General features: G+C 37.4%; 1 protein-coding gene across 3 annotated transcripts in view; it reads left to right on the forward strand.

Moving 5' to 3' along the window:
- LCORL (ligand dependent nuclear receptor corepressor like) overlaps positions 1 to 11,188 on the forward strand; it is a gene marked incomplete at both ends in the record, with an annotated part of 166,069 nt that extends 154,881 nt beyond the window's left edge. Inside the window, 2 exons of one of the 3 annotated variants that reach the window (XM_082653190.1) lie at positions 302 to 328; positions 11,008 to 11,188. In XM_082653190.1, coding sequence (XP_082509316.1) covers positions 302 to 328; positions 11,008 to 11,188 — 208 coding nt within the window. The remainder of the gene's footprint in view (positions 1 to 301; positions 329 to 11,007) is intronic. The other 2 variants (XM_082653191.1, XM_082653187.1) reach the window with 2 other exon arrangements.

The following is an 11,188-nucleotide window of genomic DNA, read 5'->3' on the forward strand; positions in this document are numbered from 1 at the left end:
CAGAAAAAGTTTGCTGACCCCTGGTAATATCAGTAGAATTTTAATAAGGTGTGACTAGAAAAAAAATTATTGTATTTTTTTAGTAAATTAAGATTATTATATCCAGTTAATTCCCAACACCCATCCATACTCGCTCCCTGTTGTCCACTCCCACCTCACACACAATACATTTCTGACGTGTAGCTGTGTTATTTTGTTTTTCTCTATGGAACAAGACCTGTCTTTATCCAGCACAGTGGTGCTGGGGGAGCATCAATGCCAGTTTTATTCTGTTTTGTAAACCTTTATTCTCTCCCAGCAGCCTCCAGACCTGCTTTGTCTATCTAAGGTAAGTTCAAGGGTCACCCTTCTCTTCCTTAACCAGCTGCTACCACCTGTTAGAAAGAGATTGATTTCAGTGCTTCACACCTTAAATTCCTTCCTCAAGTGTTCTCTTCTCCCCTTTTCTACCCCTTTTTTCCTTCTCTATTTCTTCACTTAGTAATTCAAAATTTTTAATTCAGCTTTCATGGCTACCATGTTTTTCTCCTCATTTTTCCTGGGCAGTAAATAGTTTTCTTTGTAGTGGAGCTGAGTATCCTGTGATTATCATAATATAAAGCCTACTGAGTTCACCTTTTGTTTAATTACAGAAAAATAAAAGGCAGAGTAGGTGTGTGAATGATTTCATCCTGCCAGGTATTTTTCTTCCTTGTTTTTGTTTAATTTTAAGCAAGACCTTGGCTTCTTTTTTCTCCCGCTCAATTCCAGTTCTAGGCAACCTGGAAAATTCATTTGTTTGCTTCTTTGCCTCTGTGTTATATAAACGTACGGAAGGCTAGATTTTAAAAGCCAGTATCTATAGACCCCATTAATTCTTTCAAAAAGGTTTGTCTCCTGTGTGCCAGGCAGTATGCTAGACATATGGAATATGATGGGGGGACAAAACCAGATGTCACTCCATTCATGGTCAAGTTTGTTTGGAGAGGCAGACATTGAAAAAACAGTTACACAAATCTTACAACTTCTTAATTCGTAGGTGGTACTATGAGAATTCCTTATAGGGAGATCTTATCAAGTTAGAGAAGTGAAGGAAGACTTCTGAGGAAATGACCATTGAGCTGAGTGAGAGTGAGTAGGAAGACTGAGTAGGAACCAACTAGGCCAAGTGGCAGAGAATGGGGAGGGGAGCAGTGATCTTCCAGGAAGAACTGAATGTGAAAAAAGTATGAGGCATGGTATTCCTGGTGGGTAAGAGGGATAAGACATGACTGGTGTGTCTTGAGTCAAGACGGAAAGGAGGAGCATGATGTCAGGTGTGGTGAAGATTGAGGAGCAAGTGAAGGATAGACCATGCACGTTCTCAAAAACCATGTGCACGTCCTCTCAGTGGCTAATTTTACCCCACTAGTCAGGTAGTACCAACACCTGTCTGAGGACTCTACTTAATGCCCCAGGGGCTAGGAGGTCTTTCCGTTCTTTTTGGTGGGAACACCAATCATATCCAGTCCTGCATGGCCTCTAGGTATTTTCCAGCTGGTCCTTTTCAGTGGTCTTTCTCACAGCCGTGGGAAGCATTAATGTACTGATCAGTATTTATCTACAGACTTGCGAGGAGCTCTGGAACTAGCTCTCTCTGCAGCTCTCTATCCTGTATTCTGCTCCACACATTCTAGTCACCTGGGACTCCTTCACCTCCAAACTCTGTCTTCCTTTCTCAGGAAGATTTCCAAGCTCTATTTGGGTTCCCCCTATATTGCAGCCTGGAAACTCTCCAAGTAGTAAGCCAGAGAAAATTTTAGGTCTTACCACCTTTTGCTTCCCTTTTGTCAGGAATCATTGTCATGCTGTACTTCCTGTTGTCCATTATCTTAAAAACATTATTTCATATATTTTGTGGGGTTTTTTTAAGTTGTTTAAAGTGAGAGGGCAAATTCATTTTGTTACTTCATCATGGCCAGAAACAAATATCCCAGATTTATTTTTTTAACAAATATTTATCCAGTTTCTGTATGCTAGGTGCTGAAAATAATATACTGAATAAGACCAGCAGGGATTTCTACTGTCATCAAGCTTGTATTTTTTTGGGAGGGGGGAAAAATAAAATAGAAAACAGAAGGCACTGGTAAATTCTGTGTTAATGAAATTAAATGACATAAGGAGTTTTTAGGGAGAGCTGCTTTAGGTTGAGTACTCAGGAAAATTGAGATATCTAGGATATCATTCATGACTGAAACTGAGTATGGATGAGAGCTAAGGGAGAGTATAGGAGAAGAAGAAAAGAAAGCCTGGGATTCAACCTTGAGAAATGCCAATATGTATTCTGCAGGTAGAGTGGGATGCCTTGCAGTGACAGGAAGAGGCAGAGGAAAGCCAGTATTGTTTTTTGTCTCAAAAGCCAAAAAAAAGTGAGTCTCAAGAAAGAGTGTATCTTACTCTGCTCAGGCTGCCATAACAAAATAACATGGACTGCATGACTTAAACAACAGAAATTTATTGCCTCACAGTTCTGGAGGCTGGGAAGTCCAAGATCTGGAGGGTTCTGTGTTGCCGATGAGAGCTCTCTTCCTGGCTTGCAGGCCATTTTCCTGTTCTCTGGTATCTCCTTCTCGTCTTATAGGGACATCAATCCTATTGGATTATGGCCCTGCCCTGTGACCTCATTTCACCTTAATTATTTCCTAAAAGCCCTATATCTCTTAATATATAAATCTGAGGCAGGGAGACGGGAGGGGCATGGGGGAGAGAGGGGCCCGACACAATCCAGTCCATAGCAGAAGAAATGGGCAACAGTGTTGAATCAACGTTGTTAGGAAGGCAAAAAAGTTGAAAACTAAAGATCGTTCATTAGACTTATCATTTCATTGGTGACTTTAGTGCTGTCCTCATGGAGTGCTGTCCCTGGAAGCTAGATTGGAGTAGGTTAAAGAATGAGAGGTATCGAAAATGGTGGGAGCAAGTATAGGACAACTCATTAAAGTAATCTAACTCTAAAAATATTAACCTCAGGAAGGTAAAAGATTGAGTGAAGCCTTGTTTTTTAAGGAATGAGAGACCTCGCACTTGTTTAAACATCATGGTGAGGATCCAGTTGAGAAGAGATGGTCTATTATTTATCTATTGCCACAGCAATGCTACATTACACACCACCCCAAAACTCGTTAGCTTAAAGTAAATAAGCATTTATTTCACTCATGAATCAGTGATTTGAAAATAAGCCTGGAGGTTCTTTGGATATTGGCTGGGCTCCGTGGAGTGTTTTGGGGTTAGCTGGCTGTCAAGTGGATAGCTTCGCCCTGCTCCATAGCAGCTTCCCCCTGAGTCTCTCATAGCCATCCAGTAAACCAGCCCAGGCATGTTCTCAGGGCAAAAGCAGAGGTGTAAAAGTGAGCATAAATGCCCAATTTCTCAACTTCAGCTTGCATCATATTTGCTAATATCCCATTAGCTAGAGCAAATCACATAGGTGAGGCAGAATGAGAGGACATGGTAAAATGACAGGGCAGAGAGAGTGCATATAGTGATGGGTGAAGAACTGAGGCTATTAATGGAATTAATCTGCCACAGATGGTATATTTAAAAAAAAAAAAAAGAGGGTCGGAATCATTGATGATGATCATTGATAAGTTCCTGAGAAGGCCTATGGGAACAGGGTTCAAAAACATTTGTTTTAAGTCATGCCAGGTTCGGCGATCTTTTACAGTTAGTTGGCATTATTTTAGATAAACAACTTGCTAATTGCTTTTACTTTCATATTAATTTAGTACTGAAGTTTTCTATTTTATTTTTATAAAGGTATGTGAATCACATGTAGTTACTGAATATTTGAATACAGTACTGCTTTAGGCACAGTTGTGTTGTACTAATTTAATATACAAGTTCACTAAGAAATTCAGGGATCCCTACAAGGCCAAGAATCATTTCTAAGTCACGTAGCAATGCAAACTGTTCATTGATTCCTGGAGAGAATTTGTTTTGTACCTTTGATCTGACTGCAATCTCCTTCATTCCATTCAACTAAAAATTCAGGTAGATTATCTCATTTCTCAGTAGAAATGATTCAATTCTAAATGTTTTCTTTTGAATTCTTGATTACCATGGTTTGCTCTCTGATAATCATGGTAGCACTTACTAATTAAGCACATACTATGCACCATGTGTTAATCTTTCTTTTTTTTTTAACATCTTTATTGGAGTATAATTGCTTTACAATGGTGTGTTAGTTTCTGCTTTTCAACAAAGTGAATCAGCTATACATATACATATATCCCCATATCGTCTCCCTCTTGCGTCTCCCTCCCACCCACCCTATCTCACCCCTCTAGGTGGTCACAAAGCACCAAGCCCATCTGCCTGTGCTATGCTGCTGCTTCCTACTAGCTATCTATTTTACATTTGGTAGTGTATATATGTCCATGCCACTCTCTCGCTTTGTCCCAGCTTTACCCTTCCCCCTCCCTTTGTCCTCAAGGCCATTCTCTACATCTCCATCTTTATACCTGTCTTGCCCCTAGGTTCTTCTTTTTTTTTTTTAGATTCCATATATACGTGATAGCATGCAATATTTCTTTTTCTCTTTCTGACTTACTTCACTCTATATGACAGACTCTAGGTCCATCCACCTCACTAGAAATAACTCACTAGAAATGGCTGAGTAATATTCCATTGTATATATGTGCCACATCTTCTTTATCCATTCATCTGTCCATGGACACTTAGGTTGCTTCCATGTCCTGGCTATTGTAAATAGTGCTGCAATGAACATTGTGGTACATGACCCTTTTTGAATTATGGTTTTCTCAGGGTATATATGCCCAGTAGTGGGATTGCTGGGTCATGTGGTAGTTCTGTTTTTAGTTTTTTAAGGAACTCCATACTGTTCTCCATAGTGGCTGTATCAGTTTACATTCCCACCAACAGTGTAGGAGGGTTCCCTTTTCTCCACACCCTCTCCAGCATTTATTGTTTGTAGATTTTTTGATGATGGCCATTCTGACTGGTGTGAGGTGATATCTCATTGTAGTTTTGATTTGCATTTCTCTAATGATTAGTGATGTTGAGCATCCTTTCATGTGTTTGTTGGCAATCTGTATACGTGCTAATCTTTTATTGAAAAAGTAATTTTCCTAAAATTGGTTGCAGTAAAATTGCAAATCTAGGACTCTAATCCGAGACTCTCAGATTTCCAAGTCTTGCTCTTAACCACCAGGTTCTTCTGCTCCTCCAGTAACCACATCAAATAATCAAAAGCAAGTCAGAAAAAAATGGCTGACTTAAAATCTCCCCCTTAACAATCTGTCAAAGCCTTTAAATTCATCCATATCTTACCAAACGGAAATTTTACTCTTGAGATAAATTAAGTCTTTTAAAAAAACCAAAAAACTTGTACAACCTAACTCTTAGAGAGTTTGCCAACAAGAGAAAGGACCTATTTGGTCGTGTTAGACCTCATGGTTCACTAGTGGACCATGTTTACCTGGCTACATCGTATGGCTTTTTTACGTTTGATCCCCTTTAAGCCCAGAGATTCAAAATTAAACTGTCATATTATTATCTGACTATACAAATTATAGGAACAAACTAGTATGGTGAACACTGTAGAAACAAATCATACACATATCTGCCATACTTTATTCCCACACATGTAATTTTTTATTTTGATTTTTGTTATTAGTACTAACATTTATTGACTCCTTACTATGTGTCCAGCTGGGCACATTACATGCATTCTCTATGCCAGGTGCTTTATCTACATCAACTCCTTTAATAATCACATTACCCTTAAGATGGTGGTATTCTATCTTCACTATCCAGTTAAATTGAAGCTTAGAGGCTAAGGAATGTACACTCAGCGGTGAGTGATTTGATTCAGGATCAGAACTCAGGCTCTAAAGTCTCCCTCTGTCCCACTTTCCTAAAATCCTCATCCCTAAAGACCTATTTCAAATGTTTTTCCCCCTCATCTCCCCACTTCTGGGATTCATCTTTCCCTTCTCTGTAATCCCTTTGCCCTTAGCTACTCCTTTTTTTTACTGCTTTTAATTCTGGTAACTTATGAATACTTTTTCCCCACTGTCTCCTTACCAAGCTGCAAAACCCTTGAAGACAGATACCATCACAGTCTTTTATATTCCTAACATATTAGGTAGGTACTGGTTAAGGATTTAACTTTACTTAACAGCGGACCTTGCTGATGAACACATGCCAGCTCCGTATAGAAGTGAAACATTTTGCTCTGTGGCATGGTCCTCTATACTGGCCTCCTAGAACCTAAGAACCATCACATTTAGGGTCCAGTAGACCAATGACTTCATTTTTATAACTTCTTATTACATCCAAAACATGGGAATACACTTGTCTACTTCAGGAAGGTTCTCTGCTCTAGTTTTGCAAACTGACAACCATATCATGATATTTGGTCAGATTTGTAGAGAGATCAGGGTCAAAGACAGTGCTGAGTTAGAACTATTCAGTAAACTTTTTACTGAATTAACAGTAATTAATTCAGTTAATTATTTCCAAAGGAAAATAAACCAGTCACCCACTGGCATTAAGTTCAAATTCGATGGTTTCAGCGACATTATAGCAACTATTCAACTTCCAAATCCTATATCAGAATTGTTTATCCATGCATACAACTGAGTTCTTTCTCTCTTTGAAAAGATAAACTGTGTTCCCTGAAACCCTTAACCTAAAGAATAGTTTTATGGTAGCTCTCATGTCAGTCTCTGCCCTAACGTTTTTTTCTTTTTTCACACTGAGAAATTAAAAGTATGACTGGCAGCCCCCTCTTTAGTTAAACATAAAGAAAAGTCATGCTCTAAACATATAGGTCTCCTGGATAAGGTTATGGTCGTAGGCCAGACATGTGGCGTATGTTAAGTATTCTAAAGAAATAGATAAATGGATATTAACACGAAGGGAGAATCATGACAGAATCACAAACCAAGAGTCAGTGTGCAGGATAGTGTAAATAGATCATAGGCCCTGAAGACTCACTTAGTTGTGTGACCTTGGGTCAGTCATTTTACTTCTTTGAGCCTCAGTGGATGATTGTTAGAACTTAATCAGGTAATGTAAAAAAGGCTTTTAGCATAGGACCTGGCATATAGCAACTGCTCTACAAATGCTATTTTCAGACCTGTCTTGATCACACTAAAATTTGTTTCCTGCAGTGTGGCTCACCTTAAGTTTATTGTCTGTATGACAGAAATGAACTATCACATATCTCCAGTAATAAGTAAAACAAGTTTAAATTATAAGTTGTATATATTAAAAATTATTTTTGTTAGAATTATCAGTATCATTACTTTAAATCACAGATGATGATTGTTTGGATTTTCATAACTCACAAATGATTTTTATCTTTGATACTTTCCAAATGCACATATTCTATAAACTTTCATTCAGATGGTGGAGAGGGGCTTTGTCTTAGGGTGAGTGAAATTACTGGAGTATTGAAAATAGGCTGAGCTGTCTGCCATAATCATTGCAGGCACCCTTTGGCCTTATTCAGCCTCACTTGCCATCTGGGTTCCTGGATGGTAGAGATAGAGTTAGAAGGGGACTTACTTCGGATAAGTACCTCTCTCCAGCTTCTTCCCCCTTTCACCAAAGTATGTGCGTTTGCATTTGTTTATAGCTCCATATGCTTATTAAAGCATGTTAACTGACTCTAATTAGATCATCAGAAACATGTAAGCAGGGAAGATGTCATTTACTTTTGTTTTTCTACAGATGAGGAAAGTGAGGCTGAAGGAGGCTAAGGTTACATGTCCAAGGTCATAAGGCTGCTTATTAATATTGTCAGAACTGGAACCTGGGTCCTTACATTATTTTCCCCAATTCTTTACTCTCAAGAGTACCACTGGATACACTATTGCTGGGCTTTCATTAGAATCCTGGATATGGACATATAAAGCCACTTTATCAGATGATTCAAATGCTGCTCCTTAAGCTTTTTAATCATGATGTAAAACAGAGAAGCCATGAAATAAAAGACTGATAAATTTGATGATATAAAATTTAAAATGGATTCATGACAAACTCACTGTAAGCAGATACAAACAACAAATAAGCTAGGCAGGGTGGGGAGGGGTGGGATTGGATTAATCCCACCCCTGTGGATTAATCACACAGAACACAGGATTAATTCTTAACTGCCTGGCAATACGAGAGAAGTCATTGTCTCAACTGGCAACACAGAAAAGGAAATACAAATGGCTTCAAGATATGAAAATAAGTGTACTGAGAAGAGAAATGCAAATTAAGCCAGGGCATACAGTTTTTTAAGCTTCCCTAAATTTTATTATACATTGTTATAAGAGTTTGAGGGAAGACATTTTCATATATCATTGGTCAGAGTGTAAAAATGTACACAGTCTGTGAAGGGAATTTCGGTAATATCTATCAAAATTTTTAAAGCACCCGTTGACCCAGCCATGCCAATCCTAGACATAAGTCCTGAAGATGTACTTGCACATATACTTAAAGAGACACACATAAGAATATTCAATACATTGATATTTTTAAGCAAAAGATTGGAATAGCCCAAAAGTTTGTCAGTTGAAGACTGGCTAAGTCAATTATGACATAGCCGTAGAATGGAGTTCTATGTAGCTATTAAAAGAATCAAATATTCATTGTACAAATATGGAACAATCTCCAAAATATATAAGCAAGATACAGAACAGTATTCAGAATTGTGTAGGGGGAAAGGAGATATTTGAAACAGACATATATACATATATATCAATGCAGAGAGACTATCTGGAATAATACACAAGAAATTGGCAACAGTAGTTGCTCCTGGAAGAGGGGCTAGGAGCAGTGAGAGACTTCATTGTATAACAAACATTGTGTAGTTATCTATTTTTAATTTTGCAAATTTATTACCTATTTTTAAAACATGAAAAAAAATCATTGTTTAAAAAATACATTAAGTTGAACATTAATCTTTCACTTGGTACAAATGTATATGATTCTATGACAAATTTCTAACATTAAACCTAACTAGTCAAAATTTTAATTTCCAAATATAAAGGTATATTTGTTAAAAATTCCTGTAGACTGCAAATTTTTTGAAAGCGTGGACTATATCTTCATCTTTGTATCCAAAAGTGCTTTCTGATGGGTATTCAAAAACTGTTAATTTGACTGGTAGAGAAGATGGAATTGAAAAGTGCTCTGGTAAGTACTGGATTATAATTAGAGATCGAGATTCTTATATTAGTTCTCATACATCTGGTTGGTTAGAACACTCTGAAAAATAGCAGTTTATTTTTCTATTTTCCTATATCTTAGTTTCCCTATCATCTCTTTTTTAAAAAAAAGCGGGGAAGTGGGGACTAGAAAGGTCACTTCTAGCTCTGCTGTTCGAATGCCTCTGGTTCTAGCACTTCAAGATCAGTAGTGCCCAAACTTCAAACACCAGCTAGTTTTGTTTTTGTAGGTATATATTTATGAATTAAACATGTCAATCTGTATATTGGTACTAACAACATTTAGTTCTTTTTCTTGACTATTTTCTTCCCATGCATGTGTATAGTTTTGTGCATCCCTGGCATTTGTGTTCCCAAATTTGGAGTACACTCTCTAGAAAAGTAACTTTAAAAGTCTTTAAAGTATTGAAAAGAACAATAGTGTAGTTACTGAATAGTATTCTCTGATGAATACACCTTTGTCAATCAAATAGAAAACAGAAAAAAAAATCGTTTTTAGGACTATGATTTGTTGCTCCATGCCGTTGTTTTATTGTAGAGTTTGATGCCTGATATACTTACCTACCAAGCTACCTCAATTAATATCATTGTATTTTTATAGCTTGCTTTAGAGTTTCTCAAAGAGTCATACATCAGACTTTCTTGTTTTGAAAATACAAATAAAAATATGAAGACTAGCAGTCCTTGGAGGAAGGAAAAACATTACTGTTGTTATTGATCATATCTCTAGGTTTGGGATATTTTTTTAATGATGAGTTACTATTTTTGATGAACAATCTTTTAAGCTGTCATTTTGTTTCATTATTTATAAAAATTGAAACCATGTCATTCGGTGGAACTGGGACTGTTTGGGGAGAACTCAACTCAGTGAAAATATAATGGCTGTTAAAATATGGTTTAACAGGTTAAATCTCTGGCTTATTGAATGGCAAGTGAGTCAGTTGTTTGAAGTTGTAAGGAGAGAAGTCTGGATGCTGCTGCCATTTACCAACTCTGATAAGCCACTAAAATACTACACAACTCAGCTTCCTCTTTACGAGTGGGAAGGATCATTGACCTGCGGTTGAAGAAAGCTTAGGAATGATGTAGTCTAACTGAACTAATCAGTCGTGTCAAATGAGCTAATGTATAGCAAGCTATTAAATCATTTCTAAACGTAAGGATTCACATTGGAAGATGTGAATTGACTTTAATATTACACATGTGGAGTGGCTAGCTATCCTTTGGACTCTCAAGTTTCTGTGGTTTTAGAAAAGATTCTCATCAGAGAGCTAGTAGACAGGCATAAGGGAAAGAGCAAGGACTGTATTCCAGTTCCAGCCCATTCGACTTTATTTGTACTGGAACTCTGTGACTCACTTTTATCGTTTCTTATGAGCTTACAGTATACCAACCTTGCTTGGTGGTTATGAAATTTGAGATTATGCATGTGAATGTGCCTAGAATATGGTAGGCATTCAACAAAGGTTAATTCCTTCTTGTCTCAAAGAGGCTGTGATCCTGGCACGTTAAAGGAAAAGTTAAAAGAAAGGTTGAATCCAGCCAAGCTCAGTAGGTTAAATATCCTTTCTGATGTACACTGATGAAATCTGTATATGCTAATTTTGTCCAGTGGTATCTGAGTGACCTCTCAATTACCTGTGTTGAATTCAGTTCATTAAGGAGACAGGAGCTAAAGAAAACCCATCAATCATCTCTATTGTTTAGAGGTCTGAACAATAAAACTACTGAATTTTCTTTTACAAGGTTGATAGTTTCTTTGAAATTAAAGTAAAAACTAAAGTGCTTTACACTTTTTTTTTTCCAGCATGCTACAAGTGAAAACTGATGAGAAAGTGAATTTGTCTGATGGGAATACAGCAAGTTGCCCTTTGAGCCCCATTAAGATGTGCCTTAATCGTCCCATTGAATGGAATCTGAATTTGACAGCAGCATCTCTAGCGAGCTGTACAGTTCATAACCAAAATCTCAAAAGTGAAGAGAAATAG

This window comes from Grampus griseus (assembly GCF_964374135.1).
Source record: "Grampus griseus genome assembly, chromosome: 4".
Classification (NCBI taxonomy): domain Eukaryota; kingdom Metazoa; phylum Chordata; class Mammalia; order Artiodactyla; family Delphinidae; genus Grampus; species Grampus griseus.